The sequence below is a fragment of the Neolamprologus brichardi genome, chromosome 12 (assembly GCF_056152115.1).
Source record: "Neolamprologus brichardi isolate AB-2024 chromosome 12, ASM5615211v1, whole genome shotgun sequence".
In the NCBI taxonomy this organism is placed as follows: domain Eukaryota; kingdom Metazoa; phylum Chordata; class Actinopteri; order Cichliformes; family Cichlidae; genus Neolamprologus; species Neolamprologus brichardi.
Window position 1 is genome coordinate 35,630,871 of NC_142115.1, and position 20,811 is coordinate 35,651,681.

Sequence of the window (20,811 nt, forward strand, 5' to 3'; positions counted from 1 at the left end):
AACTATTTATCACTCAGGGTTACCCTCCCGGGCTGCAGTTGGCCGCATCATGGCGTCCAAGTTCACTGCCGCCTGCTGCTCTCTTCACCCCATCTGACTGCTGGCGTGCAGCGACCAAGCTTTATGGTCAAAAACAGCCTCAAGCTCACCCTGACACCTCACTGTCATCTACATGCATTTATTGACATTTTAAGTTCATCACATGCGGTTTACTGAGCCACAGCATACAGCTCCAGGGATTATGACTTTTGCTGTAACATCTGCACTCATGTGGTGAATGAGTTGGCCCAAATACGGCCTGCTTTTAATAGCGCATAAAGATGTTTAGCATATGTTGTTTGCGAGTAGTAGCTTAGGCTAAGGCTTAGTGGTAATTGGTCTTTAAGGCCTAACCACATATGCTTATGTTCAGCTTTATATTCTTATGTTTTAGCAGCACTACCTGCACTGCAAGCACAGCATGATTGCAATGGAAAGAAGCCGGGTCCTTTTTTAAAGCAGTTATCAGGGAGCTGCACAGCAGCCACGCAGGGCAGAGAGCCTGCTGCTCGCCGTGTGAATGGAGCTGAAAAACAGCTGCATCATGAAAAAAAGCTGCTGCTGTTTCCAGTCTGCGCTGTGCTCACACTCCATCCACCATCACGCTGTCTGCATTTACAGCCCTTCCCTCTCTTTTCACCTTCGAGTCCATCCTTCTCTGCCGTGTCATTCTGCTCAGCCCATACGTCTGCTCTCTATTCACTCTACTGCTCGTTCCCCCTCCCTCCATCTGAGTCTTCTTCTCTGAATATCTCGTCTCCCTTCATTCCTCCTTTCCTTCTCTCTCTGCAGCACAGTGGCTCCAACGGTCCGTCTGCAGGGATTAGTCGCTTCTCCCCTCGTGAGCCTTTAAGCCCTGTGACCTGGCCTTCATTGCTCACATCCTCCACTCCTCATCTGTATATAAAGACCATGTCAGACATGGGATATGTAGCTTTGCCAGCTTCATTAATGTTTTACACCAATGAGTTTTGTCATTCAAACATTCAGTGACAACTTGATCCAGACAAACCCAAGACAGTGGCAGCGACTGCCGCAGCGCACACGATAATTAAACCTACAAAATACTTGTTTCACTCACAAACACAGCAATAAGCAGTGTTTGCACCAGCTCTATTAAACTCATTCAAACAATCATTCACTCTGCAGACTCCATGAACGACTGCTTTTAACTGTCGTAGTAATGTTTGGAAGAGTCTGCTTGGAAAACACCTGTGTAGTTTTTAAAAAAATGACTTATTTGCACATGTTTTATGTGCCTGGACCACCAGAATGAAACAAATACAGACAGCTGCTCTCCAGTGATGAACTCCACCATCTTGGACTACAGCAGTCCATGTTCATGTGTGAGCTCTCCTCCTGCTGCAGCTTATTCTGCTTGCTGTGCATTTCCAGAGAAAACACGGACTACTGAATTATACTGAAGAGCACCACAACAGCAACCTGGCCAATGAACGGAAAGCAGCTACTGAACTTTCAAAATAAGAGCGAGAAGAATATTCCATTAGAAAATCAAATGCAGATTTCATTCTTCTCACAAACTCACAAAACGATGAGTCACTAAATATAATGTAAGTATAATGTGCTCTCCGATTACACAATTTGCATCACCTGCTCCCAGGCACACAAATATTATTCATCTCTCTGCTGTTTAGGGCCACTCACATGGACGAAGAAACTCCTGAAGATGCACAAAACACAGTCTGAACGTTGAGCTTTAAGTTTAGACCTGCGCTGTGTTGAAAGTGTTACACAAACACTGTCAATTCTACTGAAATGTGACCAAATGACCATAAAGCTGACCTGTTTCAGGACTCAAACCTGTTCAAAGTGCAAGTGACCTCCTGGTTCAAGGAATTTTCATAGTGCAACAACTATATATCAGTGGCTCCTTTACTGATTACAGGGGTAAAGTCCAGCTTTCAATGTGTTTCCCAGACTTCACCAGGATTTAGTGTCTTACCTCGAAATACACCACATTAGCCCATAAATAAAGAGTATTATCACAAAATATTATTATATATTAAGGTATTTCTCCTGCTTATTTACAGAGGTTTATACTGCATACACGACCTGTATATAAAAATAAATCACATTTTCTTCCTTACCAAACAGAAAGCAGTGCTCCGTCTGCTTCATTGTACCAGAGTGCATGCTACTGACATGAGAACCAACAAAAAGGTCATGTGGATTTTTTTTCACCCTCTAAAAGCCATCTCAGTGCTGTGTTTGTTTATTTGCATATATTATAACATAATCACTGTAGGCGTATGCAAACCTTCTGTGCCATCGCTTTGAATAAAAGAGTCCCAACTCATAAATAGAATTTATCACTCTGGATTACATGTCAATAGATAGTCAAATTAAAATTATCAGCAGCCACAAATTAATTTATTGAACTCTTGGAGCTGCCGTGTGAGTTCTTTGAAATAGCTGCAAATTCACTTTCACTGCATTAATAAGAGCATTTCTGCTCAAATGAACCTACATTTATACCAGAAAGGTAAACAATCACCTCACTGAGGTGCTCTCATAACTCAGAGGGAAAACTGCCTCTTACAGCTGAACATTGCAGCAGAAGAACATTTAAAATGCACGTCAGGTTTCATCAGGTCACCTGAGCTGCACTTAGAAATCTTTAAACTGTGTCAACGAACAGCAGAACAGCCAACATGCAAACGATTCACTGCACTTAGAATGAATTTGATCTTTATATTGATCTGTTGATCTGATCTGTTATATTTACACTGTATACACAGGGATATCTATACGTTATACTTAATAATCAAATAACTTAATGGTTATTTCAAGTCTTTTTTTTTAAAAAAGTCAAAACTGAACATGATCTAATGGAGGAACACTGTGTGTATATGTGTGTATTTAAGAGCCACCTGAAAATATTCAAAATTATAACTATTCTTATGTTTTATTTGTCAAATTATCTGGTGTTGTACATTTATAAAATATGAATGACTTTTTTAAAAGGCAGGGGTACAAGTATTAAAAGTACAATTATTCAGTTTTTTCATTTTTCTGCCAGATATGCCCTGTATCCAATGGTGAATATTAAAAAAGGCAAAATACATTCATGTATAAGTATCCCTGAGAGCCAAAAACTCAGACTTCAGCTGAGCTAGCCTAGTTTTTATTGCTCTTGCCTCTATATGTTATCACAGAGTGGAAATCCCTAATATGGTCATCTCTGGTTCCAACCCTACGAGCTGCTCTCAGAAGGTGAGCTTAAAGGGAAGCTGAAGGGAGGTTAAACAACCTGAGACAGAGGACAAGTGAGGGGTTTCTTATTTTACAAAAACAACAAAGAAAGAAAAAAATTGTTTTGAACAGTCCAAACATAAGAATATAAAGCTGAACATAAGCATAATAACTGTCTAGTGAACTAGTAACATTTATCCCTACTATTAATAAAAACCCTCACTTGCTTTGAACTTATTTGTAATTTTGTAACTATTTCTGCCGCTTTTTATGCCAACAACCAACTGCAGCCCTCCAAATATCTTCCCAGAGAGCATCTGCACTGTTATAACTACTTCTGACAGCCCATAAACAGACTCCTACAGTTAAACAATAGAACACTTGTCATTCCTTTTTAATGAATTGCTACCATCTTGGACAAAGCTTGTTGAGCTACGATGGACTCTCATGCGGAGACTCAAACTAGTTTGGCTGCGTGTTAATATTATCAAACCCCTGTGGTTCTGCATTCCAGCTCAGCTGTGGGATTGTGAGCAATTTATAAGCACGGATATCAAAAAGACACGCTTTGGGCACAAATGTTTTCTGGCATGTGGGTTTCTGCGTTTGAGGACTGTTTACCTGGGCGGCAGCCCCTCCAGAGCTTTGTTGAGGCATTCTGGAGTGTTGTCTGTGTCTGCTGTGGAGAGAGGATAATCTGGAGTGTCTGCTTTGGAGTCGCCATCACATTCTCCCTCTGCGTCACCTGCCAGCCCCAACCTGTCATCGCCATCAGCCTCCTGCCGAGAACAGAGAGATAATCAAATACCGACTTAAGACAGAGCAAGTCTGCACCTGACAAACAGGTCTCTGACATCTCATCATGAAAGAGTTACACTGAGAGCTCCTGAAATGGGTAAACAGGTAAACGCTGCAGGAGTCAGGTCTAAACTAAGAACATCAACATGAGGCTGAGCAGACGGCACTTTAATTAGGTCAGTTTAGCCCCTACAGGGGAGGACAGAGACAGAGCAGACTTGGTGTTTGTGTCCTCTGAGGCTGGATCGGTCAAACAGGATCATACATTAATAAATGACACATCTCACTAACAATTTCTTCGTTACCATAGGTAACTAAGCTTTTACTAACGCATTTCTCTCCCAAGTTAGAGCTACAGTTGTGACACTTCACAGCATGTCACTCAATGTTAGGCTAGTTTTTATGTTTACGACGGCATCAGATTTTCCCCCCATCTTTGGCTGTGATTACGTGATTGGTCCAGATTAGGATTGTGAAAATGTCACAGAGATTAAGATTATTATACTGTGCAAAATTCTTCAGACACCACCCATTTCTTTACATTTTGTTTCAAAGGAGTCAGACTTGTAGTTTTCCAGGCTTTTCAGAGAGCTTTTAAATTTGTGGCTGCTTTTTCACTCATTTCCAGTCCAGTCCCTGCAGATGAGAATTTTCAAAGACATTTTTTTGTTTTTTAAGCTGATTGAAGCATTCGAGGATAAGAAAGACATCTGACTCAAGGATGAACCAGTGCTGTCTACAAATAAGAGAAAACTTAGCCAATTTTAAACTGTATCTTTAGGCCTGCTGCAAAAATCCGTTTTTGGTCTAAAACTCAGCATATCTCAGCACGGTGTGCAGCCGGCCCTTTAAAAACAATTTGATGAAGTTGGACAAATGAGGGGAAAAAGAAGAAGCAGCAGGTCTAGAAAAACCTGCTACATCAGATGAACACCATCTAAAACAAAACAGGAAAACTCTAGCAAAGACCCGACAGATGCATATCGCCTTTCAGTTGATTCCTCTACTGCTCACTGAAGCCTAATGGTGATTCAAGAATGTTGGACACTACTGTAAACAGTTTGCATTTACTATAACATGCAGAAATGTTCACAAAAGTACACTTAACTCCACAAATTCTACATTTCTATGAAGTAATTTGTTTTCCTGTCCTGAACATGACAGATGTTCTAAACCAAGATAATGAGTGAAATTTCCCTTAAAGGTTTGTTTACAATCTCAGGAGCCTTACTGGCTCGGCAGCAGAGAGCTGAAAGTCTACACCTGGTGCTGCGAGGTTAACAGGCTTCTGCCCTGAAGCAAACATCTTTACAGCTGATAATGAATCTTTAATCTGGATTTAAACTCAGTGAGCAGCACCCACAGTCACACAGCTGATGCCTCAACACTGCAGGGACAAAATATAACAGACTTCCTGGGAAGCTTTGTTTCGGGAACTTGAGACATCTTTGATTGTTAGCCCTCATTTACAATTTACTGAGTCAGTAAGAACAAACCGAGAGAACATAATGCATTTAGCAGCCTTAATGTGGAAAACTCCTCTAAGTGACATCCTAGAAGCCGTTTTGCTCTCGTCAACATCAGTCATGGTCTGTCTTATAACAAAGAGGTGAGCAGAAACGTGCTTCTCCCAAAAAGAAGCTATTTTTAAAGTCAGCGCACACATCTATCTCGGGATTAGGATGTCCTATCCACCCGAGCAGCTCGGTGATGTTCTTAGCCATCTTTGCCTTTCATGGTTGTTTTTATTCAAACGCTGCTAAATATGGTTAGCAGGGCCATCGGGGTTAAACCGGAGGTATTCGTTTGGAAATGAGGTCCCTGATCGTGGCCAGATGTAATTAACTGAGAAAGCACTGAAAGTGGGAGCAGGCTCAGGGTTCACTTTAAGTTGGCGTTCGTGGCAGGAGAGGTGTAATTGTAGAAATCCACTCAGGTTTTAATGAGGAGACTGAAACACTGCCTACCTGGCAGGGTAGCTTGCAAATCTTGACTAAAAATAGAAATAAAAACATCACTGTTTAAAACCGGATCCCTGGAACATTGGCTTGGAGATGAAGTGACAATAAGACTCATTCAGTTTTCAACCAAGGAATTATCAGCAGGCTCAAACTGCTGAAGCTGACGCACATCAGACTGTCGAATTTAACAATTTCCTGTCACATAGAAGTAACCATCACAAAGCAATAAGAGCAGTTATCATGTTTGATTACACGCCACCACAGGCGTAGTAAATCTACACAAAACAAATACTGTTAGTTAGGTTCCCTCCCGGTATCTCTCACAGTGTTTCAAATATAAAACAATGCTAATGCTCACAGAAGTATTAGCCTTCCCCTGGTAGAAAATTAGACTGGGGCTTAAATTTACTGAAGCATTAAATATAGTTAATTTCTCTAATAGACAGAAATAGCAAGAAAATTAATATGAAAAACATGAACTGCATTGTTTTTTTATTCAATTTGCTCGTGTCTGGGTGGACAGCTATAAAACGGTCCATGCCAACAAGCTGGCCAATTTTTTAGTCATTCTGACACCAGTTAAAAACCAATCAACCCAGTGAGCTTTGTGGGACGACTAATAATTACCTAATCACTACTAGGGCTGCCACGATTAGTCGACTAGTCACGATTACGTCGACTATCAAAATCGTCGAAGACTAATTTAATAGTCGACGCATCGTTTGAAGCTTTGTAAGATCCCAAAAGACGCAGGAATAAGTAGTAGGATTTAAGAGTGTAATAACGGACTGAAACAGAAGATGGCAGCACTGCATGTACAAGGATGCCAGCTGCCGTTAAACCCCGAAGAAGAAGAAGTAGCTCTGTCCCAGAATTCATAGCGCAGCCCAGTTCAGTTGTCAACAATGGCGGCAGCTCGTTAGTTTTAATATTACTCTTATTATTCTTTCTGGGTCACAAAATAAACATTTAACATCTTTTCAGGCGAGAATGTAGCTGTGTAAACCTCAAATATCTGCTCAGTTTATCAAGACGCCACATATTTTCAAAAGCGCTCCGACGTTTTCGGAGACGTCTGTTACCCACTAGCTCGATAGCTAGCCGGGGGCTAGGCTCACTAGAGGTGGGAACACCGGACTTTTCAAACCCACCGCCGTCTTTCGCTCCTCAGGTTAAACATGACATATAAGTCACTTAGATAACTTAAAAATGTTATTGTTTGGCTTTTTTTTTTAGTATTTTATTTGTTCCTGAGTAAATCGGTTTGGCTGAGATTAAAGTTATAGTTTTTACACAGCTGAATAAACTCAAGCAGACAACTGATTATCAGAAGTGTGAGATGCTCGAGAATCTACTCCGGTGTCCTGTTATATTTTAGATAGCAAGGAGTTTATTAAGCTTCACCGAAACAATCTGCAAATTTCATTAAAATTTAATAAACTATCATCTTGTCTTTATTTTTGGTTAGCACATACCTTAAACACTTAAAGCTGTACGCTAATGATAGTTATATAAGAGCAGATGCATGCTGGTGCAATAAACTGTATGTTTTATGTCCAATGGATGATGATCTGATTAGTCGACTAATCGCAAAATTAATCGGTGACTAGTCGACTATCAAAATAATCGTTTGTGGCAGCCCTAGTGCGCTACAACAGGAGTATTTTAATCCCCATTCCTCGTTTGGCATCCCCGCAGCAGAATCACTAACAGAAGAAAACACTGAGCTGCTTTTCCTTTCACTCCACTGCACTCCTGAAGCCTCAGATGACTTTACAATAAAATTAGATTTGGGCAGACACACCATAGACTAGTGCACAGTGTAAAAGATTCTGATTCCCTCCCCCGTGGAAATCTGTTGGAATCAAAGAAGCTTCAGAGTGAAGATGGAAACAGTAACAGTTCTGTCTGATATCAAACTGTTTGTTCATTTTTAAATGCAGAAACATGTTTTTGATTGTGATTGTCAAAAAATAAATAAATAAATTTCAGACAGCTTTTCCTACCCTTGGCTGTGTATGATGTTGCAGATATGGCCATCTCAGGCAGAGAGCTCTGGCTGTGAGCACAGAAGCCCCTCCCACCTGCCATTTAAACCTTCTGTTTATGAGAGGCGGCCAATCAGAAGAAAGTTCAATTGAAAGAAAGATCCTATTAAAATGGGAATGTGTTAAATAGTTTGTTTCAGAGAGAAGGTGAATTTAGGAGCTGCACCAAGTCCTGGTACAGGACACATAAGGATTATTACAAACTGTGAATCATGCAAAGCCACTCTAGCAGAGTCTAAAGGGGACTTATAGCAACACGAGGCAGGTAGCCAGGTAATGTTTCTCAACTTGAAGGTGAGCAACTGAAAAACAATTGTGCAGTGGGAGTGAAGTATACTGTCGGATGACACAAGCGAGTAGTAAATACATTAAGCTGTTCACTACTGGGCAAAGCAATGCACAGCAAGTCAATCAGTTTATATGTAGCCAAGGCTAAAGAATAAAAACATGGGGCTGTTAATGTGGTCACCCATATAACCATATAAATAAGCAGCAAACAGTGTTGCTGCTGTTTTTCATTATCATTTACCAATGTTTGCCCAGTGACCATAGACTGGTGGCATTTTCTGCAGCTGAGTCAGCCTGTCGACAGTTGAGAAACTGTTTCCATGGAGCAGCAGGCCTCAGCATTGTTCACGGCCACATGCAGAGCTGCAACATTGAGCCCTAATCTAGATGAACGTATTCGAGCTTCTTAATGAAACTGTCAAACACGGTTAATCCTTTGTTTATGCAGCAACACGAGCCAACTGCTGTGTAATCACTGCACAGTCAAACCCTTCAATGCTGCAAATATCTGTGATATCAGTCCAAGTTGCGCTAAGGGTCAGACTAATCCTGAGTACCTGTTATCATGAGAAGTGAGCATGTGCAAACTGATAACGGAGAAAGATGAAACAGGAAAACAACCACAGCAGGTGGTGTGTGCAAAATGTCATTCGTTCAGTATGCCCGTGTTTTTCTAAAGCCACAAGCAGCAGCAGCTCATTGGCCGTCCTTGCAGCTCAGCTCTCCTCCACTGTCATCTTTGTCCTCCTCCTGGATATTAATGCCTCTGCTGCACAAGTGTGAGGAGGGAGGAGGCGATCTAAAAGAGGGACAAGTGACGAGCAGCTCGTGCCACATCTCATACTTTTTCATCTCAAAGCTACTTGAAGCAGCTGCGTTGGCTGTTGCTGTTTTTAGCGCAGCCACTAAAGGATGTGGGAGTAATTTTACATCTCGAGCTAAACTGGTGACAAATTTAATGTAAAAAAAACAACGTAACGTTTATTTGAAAAGCTTCAAAAGATGATCATCTGATGTTAGATGAAGAAGCACCGTCTACTTAAGAATCCTGATCAAAATATTCAGTGACCCCTTAATGACCTTCAGGAAAGAAGCATTGCCATCCTGGAAAAGACCGGACAAGATGGTAAATGAGGACTAAAATCACCTTTTATTACAAGCCACATTCACCCACTCATACAGCGTTTTCTCCTATGGCTTTGGGTGCTCGGGTATAGATGCATCTGACTTATTAAGTTGTGCAAACACATTTTAACATGTGGATGTCATGATCCTGGGTCATGTGACCCAGCGTTTTGAGTATCAATATATTTTGACGTTTATGGTTTATGTTTAAGTCCTTTAGGTTATTTAAGTTCATTTCTATTATGCCAAGGTTGCTGTTACAGTTCATTGTTTATTAGATTCCCCTGTGTTTAAGTCTCATTCGCCCTTCATGTGTCTCATGTTGTCGTGTTCGTGTTGTCACGTCATCTCATTATGTTTCCTGTTTTATTTTGAAGAGGTCTTGTGTTTCTATGTTCAGTGTGTGTAGTTTTACTCTTCCCCTGTGACGCTGTTATGTTCATTTGTGTCAGCTGTTTCTCCGTGTGTTTCCACTTCCCCTCCTGTGTGTTTTTATTCATTCCTTGTCTGGTTGTTTGCTATGTTCATGTCATGTTTCCAGGTTTTTTTATGCTTTGATCTTAGGTCATGCAGTTTAGGTTATTGTTTAGTTTCATCTTTGCCTTTTATTTTTGCACTATTTTGCCAGCCTTAATAAACGGCTGAACAAGTACAAAATAAAACCACACGATCTCATTCCAACCTTCTTCTCTAACCAATTAGCTGTGAGAAGATTAACTGCCAAACACGAGCAGAAATGAGAAGGAAATCAATGTTTCAGCTTTGGTAAATGAGGATGGGCTTGAATAAGTATTTATGGACTAGATCTGCAGATACTGTGGTAAAAAATAAATGACGGCTACGACACCGTGTGTTTCTGCTTATTTATAGAAATAGAAAATAAAAAAAAACACTGGAAAAGAATCTCAGGCTCATCAACTTGCCGCACACTTCTGTTTCCCGCTTTCATACTGTGATACTTTATGAGAGCTCAAGAGCAATCCTATTACAAAGACCAAAATGTTTTTTTTTTAAGTAAAGTAAATTAAATGCTCAATCTCTAAAAGCATGTATGCTGCTCAATAACATGCAAGGCCACCTCAGAGTGAGCTGACTAATCGCTTCCTGCAGATAAAAAGAAGCTTCCTGGTCTGTGTTTGCTTGATGCATTGATGATTTGAGATATGTAGAAGTATCTGACAATGTCAAGATAGGATTGACAGTAAAGGCTAAACACAGCACAAGACTAACTTTAATCGCATAACAAACACACTGTATATACACAAGGTTAGGACCCTGACCAGCAGACAGCAGCAGCACGAGGCTTTGGTCAAAGGTAGGAGGCTTCTGCCACTGTGGGCTCGCACAGTTCAGCACGTCCCTCCATTAGTGCTGCAAAGAGTTCCGCTAATCACCACAATTATTGATCTGAAGTAGCGCTTTCCCCCAGCTGCACCTCTGTCAGCAGCGCTGCAGCACGACGCACAGCGAGCCACATGAAATCAGAGGTGCCTGCGAGCGACTGAAATGCTCAATAGAGAAATCAATACTGCTGGATGGGTGAAAAAAGAGGCTGCCTGTTACACTGTCACCTTTTCATTTCATGTTTTATTGCAAGGCAAAGATCCTGTAACGTTAGAGGAAACCCTAATTAATCCCCCATGAGCAAGCAGGTGGAGACAGCGGGGAGGAAAAATGTCCTTCGGACAGGAAGAGCGCTGCAGCAGAACGCCCGAGCCTGATCTGACTGCAAGGCTCAACTCTGACAGAGAACTGTCGTCAGCTCTGAATCCAGTCTTGGACGAGCGTATAATTAAGTTGGACCAGAAATACCAGTTTTATTTGTATGATTTTAATGTGCAGAAATGTCACAAAGCCTCAAGACATCAAAGATACAGTTGTGCCAGGTGGCTTTACCCAACTTTCCCTCTCTCTATGTCAACTAGCCTCATTTTTGTCTCTCATAGAAATGACAAGTAAATTAGTCACCACAGTGAGTATCCTAGTCATAGATACGTTATGCTTTTAGGCTACTAGCTTGACTTGTTAGTCCTCTGATGATTTAACTGTACCAGAACCAACCCCAACATCCTGGGCGATCCCTGTACTTAGTTTGTGGGCTTTTTGAGACTTTCAAAGTCAGCTATACTTCAGAGGCTAAAATGTTGCAAATAAATAAACTTTCTGACATCATGAGTGATTTAAGATCTCTTCAACTGTAAGCGTGGCACAAACACAGTGAGCACATGCTACACCAGACCGTATGTGTGGTCTGAGGCACGATTTTATGATTCTGATCATCTAACCGCTGCGGTCATGCCATGGAGTTATTACGACATTATTGTTTATTTACTTTATTAAGTTAGAGGTTGAAAGCACTAAATAAATAAATAAACACTAAATAAACAAAGTTTTCTGACAGCTGGAGCAAAAAGTGCCGTGCTGTCCAAAAGCATTTCTAACAAGTGCTGAGAAAAGTGAAGCTGTAATCAGCAGAGCGTTAAATGTCCCGGTGCCACCGCCACCGCTGCTGGAGGCTTCGGGGACGGCCAGCCGGCCAGCAGACAGCCCACCAAGGTCACCCATCATGTGGAGTCGTGAGCAGCTGCTAACTGTCCTGCACGGCAAACAACGCAGACCGCACCGGAACTGAGCACAACTGAGGATGTATGTGTTGCCTACTAACCACTGAAAATAAATATTTGCTTTGGAGAGAACAAAGAGAGGCTGTGGATACATAAACATACTCTATATGGGTGCGTGTGGGATTTGTGGCTTGGCTTGGCTGACTCCATAAAGCACCGATCATGTGAAGATATTTTGTTTGGGTGTTTCTGCAGGGTGTGTGACAGCAAAGTGATCCTTTAACCTCCAAAACAAGACAGACACACACAGGCCTGACTCATGCCTTTTAAAACCCAGTGGATCTGCACGTCTGCTTTCTATTAGGAACGCCTCACAGTTCCCTTACAGAAGCGTTTACATGGTGTAATTTGACTGATGAGGGCTTTATTTGTCACCATCTGCAGATACGTGCAAATAAAAAGGAGAAACCAGCCAGGAGCGGGTGTTTTGGTGTGGACAGGAGCCGATATTCATCTCACCTCTCGTTTACAAAAAACAGTTTGTAAATTTTCAGGTCTAAATTTTAACAAAAAAAAAAAAATCAGTATCCTTAAATTTGGTAAACTATTGGTCAAACCATTTAATTACAGTGAAATTAGGGATTGTAAACAAAAGTTATGGATCCCACTATCCATCTTCCTTTACACTCAAACTGGAAGATTTTAAGCCACCGGAATTGGACTTCCTAATCAAACACGAGCTGCACTTACTTATTTGTGTAGCAGACAGACCGCTGCAGAGGCTGCATCATCTCAGAAACATCTCACAGTTTATTAAAATGCTGACTTGTCTGCAGATTAATATGAGCACTGAGTTTGTAAAGGTTAAGGCAACATTCATACGTAACAACAACAAACTGTTTAACTGAGATGGAGATTCAGTTCGTGGCGGAGGAGGGCAAGTGCATGTGACATTTTTCCCCCACTATTTCGTGAGTCTTTGTTGATGAACTCCAACTCCACCACACGGTGATGGTAGTTATCGTTTTACATGAATGCACCAGTTTCAGAAGTCTGGATCTCCAGAGCTAAAGAAGGACTGCCCTGCAAAAGCTGCAGGACGAGACACTGGAGTAGAAGTAACGTCCACGTCCAAGCAGGGGGACAAGAAGCTGCTGAATGATTTACGACCACAGCGGCAACACAGTAAGTCAGCACCAGGGCCAGTGTTGGGAAGGTTACTTTTAAAATGTATTTCATTACAGAATACATGCCCCAAAATGTATTTTGTAACGTATTCCGTTACGTTACTCAATGAGAGTAACGTATTCTGAATACTTTGGATTACTTAATATATTATCATGCTGTTTACAACTACATGAATGTACTATTGCTGTGATTTATTACTGTTACTGAAGGTCCGCGGCTCCGAACCGTAGTAAAGGGACCTCTGGCTAATACGGTGGGTTCTGTGTCGGCTCGTAGCCGAAAACTAGCTTTACTTTGTTGTCTGGGTCAACTTTGCTAGCAGAGACAGAGAGAGGCGTTGAAAGGCTGCTCCAACAGAACTTATTGTTTCAGAGGAAAACACGAACACGGTGTACAGTCGAGTCTTAATAGCTTACTTACAACTGGGATCGTCAGGCACTCTTTTTAGCTGCAGTGGTTATTATTATATTTACATGCTTCCAGCTCCCGTTTTTGCTCGATGACAGCTCGTACTTTTCCTTTTTCTCCCTCCCTCGCTCACAGACACATAACGGGTATGGCAGTCCATTCTCCCTGCAGCACGGACTACACTGCCTATGATGCTACATTCTTTAGAGCTATACCTGTAGCATTCTGCCTGTTAGCTTAGCACAACAACAACAAAAAGGCCTCTCTCACCCAGGAAACACGCAGAGAGAGAGCGGCACCCTGTAACCATGGCAACCGTAACGCTGCCACCTGGAACAACAGAACGTAGCTGTCAAACAAAACCCAAACAGTCCTGACCCGCCACAATATGAAACAGGGAAGTACCGCCATGTAATCCATTTATTTCAACAAAGTAACTGTATTCTAAATACCACCTTTTTAAACGGTAACTGTAACGGAATACAGTTACTCATATTTTGTATTTTAAATACGTAACGGCGGTACATCCGTTACTCCCCAACACTGACCAGGGCTAGCTGGTTAGCAACTGCTGAAATTTCAAATTCAAAGCAGGGGAAGTCACGAGCTGCAGATGGCATTAAATAAAAAAAATAAATGCTAAACCTAGTCTTCAGACAGCTGTAATACCTGCAGGAGCAGACAAAGTGTGTGCGTGTGAAATAATCATAGTGTTATAATCTAAAGCCTGAACAGACAGATGTCTTGATTTGTTACACTAGAATTGTGGCACTCAAACTACGAAACGGTGACAATATTAGTACTTATTAGCTTGATCTGGAAGCACTGTGTGAGAGTAACGAGCAACATGCATGACTGACAGAAGTTAAACTAAGGAATCAACAGTTTTCCTCAGTAAGGAAACAAATCTTAAAATGAAATTAAAACTCAGTTTGTTATGCGAAACATAACAGATCCTGTCATCGTCTGCAGGAACGCCTTATCTTAGAAGATTTCAGGATAATGTAGGTGAACAAAGCTGTGGTGACACCGTCACGGAGAGGACGTCTCTATGTGTGGACAGGCTTCATTCATTTGATACTCAAACTCTGGCCATCTTGTTTTGGCTGATCTTGTTTGAATTTGCGCTTCTTCTCAACTGACAGTAAAATCAGATCAGCGTGCACGGCTGTAAGCCTGCTGCCAACTAACCACCACCACGGCAGGTGGACACGAGCACTTTCAGTGCAGTTTAAAACACTAAACACTACACAGACGTGCAGATACACGTATTCAAATAGGTCACATGACTTAGATTACATTGGTTATTACATTTGAACAGTGTAACTAGTGATCTATAAAACTATTAGATTCAAAGTAACCTTCACATCACTATCCTTAAGACAAATACTTCCAGCTAACCTTATCTGTGTATCACTATGAATGTATGCCAACAGTAACTAACCAGACACTGCAGCACACGCGTGCCTTTCTGCTCAGGTAAATCATGTTTTCATTGGGTCTTCTGTGACACTTTGCCTACGCCTGCTTCTCGTCTCTTGTGTCGACTTCAACGAGACGGCCGATTGCAGCTGCTCTCCAAGAATGCACTTTGAGTGAGGCGAGGTAGAACGAGTAAACACGCTGAGCTAAGCAACAGTAACCAGAACCAAACACATACAGATGTATAAAACATATGAGTGACTCACACACTGACCATTTATATAATCTTAACTCAAGCTTGCAACTCAAGTTTGACTCTAAACTGGGATACAAGCTATACGTGGAAGTTCTGATGTTTTGGAAATACTGCAGGTGGGTCAAACAACAAGAAAAATGTACATGTTAAGCATGAATTTTAGATCACATCATTCCCAGGAAAATGAGTAATTCCTAGGTTTGGGAATCACACCTGTGAGCAACAAACTACACTGAAACAATCTCACCAGTCTCACAAAGGGCTCAGATGTTTTTGATAAATCACAAGTGACATACAACAGAAGGAAAACCAGCTGACAAAAAGAAAAAACAAGAGAAAAAAAAGGAGGAACTGATTCTTATTGACCCAAAATAAAGAACACGTTGGGTGTTGAGCAGTATTCAAACAGCTGCAGAGCTCAATAATCAATGATGTTTATTTTAACCTCAGTCTGACCAGAGTCTCAAAATGAAGAGAAAAACAGCTCAAGTTTTTGTGCTAAAACAGAATTTCTCATCATTTATTAAACATATAGAGGAAAAAAAGAAGGGGGGGGGGGGGGTTAAGAAAAAAACTTAAACTGTTTTGGTCAGTTATCTGGTTATTTTCTCTTTTCACAGGAGTACATGTGTTACGAAAGGCAAAAAATCAAATAACTTCACATTTCAGGCATGCTAAGGTAAAAAGAAATTCTCCATTCATAATAAACAAAGATAAATATTTCAAAGAGTTGATCCTTGACTAAAATGTGCACACACTGGCACTGATGGAGCATAAACACAGTCCTTGACTGACTCTCTTTTTCTGATATTGGATATCCAGCAAGCTGTGAGGGCACGCTTTCTGAAAGCGGCGAGTTGTAAAGCAGACACCTCATTCTGCTCCTCTGTTTCAGCTGGGATGAAACTCTTCTGCAGCTCCGTTCACATCCTGGACTACCTGTGCAACATGAATGGGCTGCAGCTACGCTCTCAAGACACAAGCAAGGACAAGGACACTAAAAAAAGTCAGGAGGACTGAGAAGAGAGAGCAATGATCTGCAAAACCACTGCACCTGAAATTGATTCACAACCGCTTGGTCTTCCCAACTGCACTGATATCTCTGAAGTTTGAACGGCTGTGTGTTATAGTGTAAATGCTGCCTTAATTTTGAGCAGATTTATTTCAAAGATTAATTTCACATTGTCCTCAAATTCTAATTCATTCTACTTTAGGGGATTTGGGGCAGAAGCAAACTACTTGGTAGTAAAGCCACAAACCAAGTGAGTGAGGACACCACAGGTAGGATGATCAATAATGAAGAAATCTATTTTTCTATTACACTACAGTATAGTTCAAATAATAGGATTTTTGATCAGTGGAGCCATCACATCACATGATGATTATAAACAAGCTGAACGTCAAATCACTGCAAAACAATCTTTAAAATCACTCGTGTTGAGTAGCAAAGTAAACCGAAGCTTAAAGGCCCTCCGATCTCTGCGTGTTTGTTTACTGTAATGTAATTATCCACATCCAACTTTCAGCCTGCAGGAGTGACACTGATGAGTCTGTGTCACGGTGACACTGTGAAATTGTCACGGTGACAGCCACTGAAAAGGACGAGGAGCTCACACCAAAAAGGCAAACGGTGGTTTCAAAGAGCCGTTTCCGTGACCGTGTCTCGGTTGTTTTGGGATTACCGGACAGCAGCCAAGCGGCTAACTAACTAGCTTATGTAGCTGCCCTGCTAACCTGACAACCCGGCCGGCCCGGCTCAGCCTCCGACAACCTGCCGGACTCGTTCCCAGGGCGAGGTCTCGCACGGATAATGGTGTCTTTTCACGCTCTCAGGTGCACCTTACCTTGTCGCTGATATTATCGGCGCTGTCAGGGTCTGCTCCGCCTCCGCCTCGCTTCCTCAGCTCCGTCATATTTCTCTCGTTTCTCCGCCGGGACGTGAATGTGTCACATAAGCCGACTCCGAGGGAAGGGAGGAGGGAGGGAGAGTGGGAGACAATCCGCTCTTCGTGTTCGGGTTTTTTCAGCCGGTCTGATTTCTCGGTGCCGGTCGAGAAGGTCAGCTTCCCTGAAAGTCAGCCAGTGCTGCTGCACAGCCCCACAGACACTACCGACTCCACTGCGTGTGTTTGTTTATGACCGCAATCCCTGTTCTCCTCCTACCGCCGACAAGCTCACGGAACAAGGACAGACAACTTCCTGTAGGGACTTTCAAAATAAAGTGTCTACTTAAAATGGAATTTTCTTGGTTTACTCCTGTTAAGATGTTTGCTTTGGAAATTTAAGCCCTTTAATGGTTTGACGCAGAGTCCTGTTGGTCGGCGTGTGCAGACTTCCTAAAAGACGCTCAAGTTTTGCTCAATAAAGGTTTAAAGCATATAAAAACATATCCAAACATCCTAATGTTGTAGATTTTCATTTTTTTAATCCTATATATCCATTTTCTTCCATTCATTCAATTAAGACTTGGGCTGGAGCTGCTGACTGTCACAGGTAGAAAGGTTACCGGTCTGTCACAGGGCTAACACAGAGAGAAATCATTCACACCTACAGCCAGTTTAAAGTCACCTGTTACCCTACAAGCTCTCTTTCCCTCCTTGGAGTTTATGTTTGTGATCCTCTACTAGCAGGGGTTTGATGATTCTGCACAGCTGTTCCCACTCTTCTGTGCAGAGAGGTTCTGTGCCTGGAATCTGCTGGAGCCACTGCAGCTCCTAATGCTGCTGTAAACACCGGGACCACTTTAGACTTTATCTTCCACATCTGCTCCTTAGGCCCCTGGTCCTTCTCTTCCTTTCTTGTGCCCCTTCTTCCAGATATTTTTGTATTTTTCTTTGGACTTTCGGTCTTCTGTTATGTCAACATGAGTTCACCCAACACAGATCTGCCCAAACTGTTGTTTTTATACTGGATCTATTTCTAGTCAAAGATCCTAAAAAAATTTTAACTACAGAGCTCACTGTAGAAGCACAGATCAAAAAGATTGTCCAAAACTGTTTTTTTCTTTAATGAAATTAAATATCATATTTACAGTCAACTTGAGCACTCAAAGCACTCCATGGATTATATAGAATTACCTGCAGAAACCTATGGAAACTTTATGGGTGTTCAAGAAAAAGACAAGCAGACTCCAAAGTAAACCAAGCCTACACCCTGCATTTCATGTTTACCCCTGGAGAAATCCTAGTAGTACAAATATTAGCTGAAGTCAAACCTCGGAGAAGTATAAAAACCCTCACACAAAGCCTGTAGGTGACGCTCATTTAAAGTCGAGCTTTTATTTTGAAGTAAAAGCACCGAGACTTCCGTTGTGCGTTTGCCTGCCTTTACACAGGTCTGCTGCGGTGCCGTACGCGCTCTCTCTCTCTCTCTCAGTCAGTCCATACCGGGCTGACCAGCTCTGCCACATGCTGCGGTAATCTACGACCAGTGAGCACCGGGGTCCTCACTTAGACACACCCCTGTCTGCACTATTTTTGTGGAGACCCCCGCTGGTGTTATTTCCTCTGCTCAGTTCACTAAATGCACTCGGCACAACTTCAAAAAAATATTTAAACACAAATACCTTTTTAAAAAAATAAATAAATAAAAAAGTAATTTTAAAGTGCTGTTAGTTCGCTAAAAGAAACATTTTTTTCCGCCGATCACCGATTTCAGTAAAATAAAGCTCAGCACCGCAGCAGTCCTGTTTAGTCTCGTTGTTATCTCGAACAAATCAAGTTAGTTTCACTCCCTCAGTCCCACTCAGGTTACCGTTTTAGCACCAGATCACAACAGCACGTTTACTTTCTATGTTTTAACATGTATTAAAACTCTAATGCGCTTCCCAATCCTTTAATCACAATTCTTATCATCACAAGCAGAAAATTACGTATATTGAGAAATGCCATTCATTTATTTTTTGCTCTACTGATGCTTTATTTGTTGAACTTGAAGCTTCATCAGCAACTTAATTTTGCAAATGAATTTCTTTTAAATTATTTACAAGATATGGGCCAAGATCATGATTCAAAATAGGCTGGAAGAGGAAAAAAGGCAATAGTGAGTACATTTAAAACCATATGGCTGTTTAATTACTTCAGATTCTTAACAGGAATAACAACCATTAGCAAAGTCAAATAATCTGATCACATTGAATCATTTATTTTGTATTATTTCACTGTTACTTTGACCTTATTTATTCCTTCCTTTATTCTAGCTGCTATTTATCAGGTTCAGGAGAGTGCAGTAATATAGCAGACTCAACTGTCAGTCACGTAGACTTAATAAAGCTCTGCATCAAAGCTTCTCAGTGCCAGCTCTGCTGACAAATGTGACCAAATTGCAAAGACTAAAAGTCATCTAGTCGCAAGTCTAGTTCATATGTATTTTTTCTACCAACTTAGTTTTAGTTCTTAGTTTATGAGCAGCACTTGGCAACAGGGGGAAGAAAGAACTCCTTTTTTCCAGAACAGGAAAAGACCTCACCAGGAGGAACATAGCTCAGGCAGGCACTGCTGTTTGCTGTTCCTGGGGACTGAGAAGAGAAAAGAGAAGCATGGGGCGACCTTTGACAACAGACTGGACAAAACACAAATTAAAGGAGAGTAAACAGAACTGAAAAACACAGCAGCACATAAACACAGCACGAGTGAAAGGCTGGGAGTAAACACAAGCAGTCAGTGTATAAATAAGTAGTAGACCCATATCCGATCATGGTATGACAGTGTGAACGGCACAAATCCGATATTTTCAAATCCGATCTGGGTCACTTTCGTATGTGGTACTGAATCCGATACATATCCGATGTTTCTGAAATCGACTGCTGTTTGAATCATGTCACATTAAATCCGTCTTTTATGTCACTGACACAAGACAGACGCCAATTATCAGCGCCGGAGAAGACATTGTGAACGCTTCCTGTCCATCCAGTGTAGATGTCAGTGAAACTGTTGGGAAGACAACGTCGGAGAAACGTGAACATTTTATTTGTTCTGTATAATCTGCAGATTCTGACAGAAATCTGCAACTATCCTTTGAAGCACCGCTGCTCTAAAACAGCAATAAGGATCATTATTAGGCCAAATGTAAATAACAAAATAACTTTATAACTTAAAGCAAAATTGGGAAACGTAAAGTCCGAAACAAGTCTTTATATTAAGGCCATCAGTCAAACATACTGTTTGGTCTGGTTGGGTGTGACGTCTTCTTTTGCACACGCCGGCTGCTTTGAGGGTTCACACCAGAGCGTGTTTGCTGTCACATTTTATTTGTAGTGTGAACGAGCAGACAAAAAATCGGAATTGAGCATTAAGACCTGCAGTGTGGACGTAGCCTAATACATGACCATATTAGGCATATCCTCTCCCTCTGACATCACACAGAACCAAAAGTAGAAAAAGAAAAACCTGACTGACCTGTCTAACCTCTGTAAAAGTAGCGTGTCATGGATGCGTAGGGTCATTAAATCTTTTAAATGTTAAGCTCAGACGTTGCTGTAACTTAGAAACGAAGCAAATGCC

General features: G+C 41.5%; 1 protein-coding gene across 1 annotated transcript in view; it reads right to left on the reverse strand.

The window, feature by feature from the left end:
- cds1 (CDP-diacylglycerol synthase (phosphatidate cytidylyltransferase) 1) overlaps positions 1 to 17,447 on the reverse strand; it is a 33,354-nt gene extending 15,907 nt beyond the window's left edge. Inside the window, exons 1-2 of the mRNA XM_087849480.1 lie at positions 17,155 to 17,447; positions 3,874 to 4,031 (exon numbers count right to left, since the gene is read on the reverse strand). Coding sequence (XP_087705606.1) covers positions 3,874 to 4,031; positions 17,155 to 17,223 — 227 coding nt within the window. The 5' untranslated portion in view covers positions 17,224 to 17,447. The remainder of the gene's footprint in view (positions 1 to 3,873; positions 4,032 to 17,154) is intronic.
- Positions 17,448 to 20,811: the final 3,364 nt, after the last annotated feature.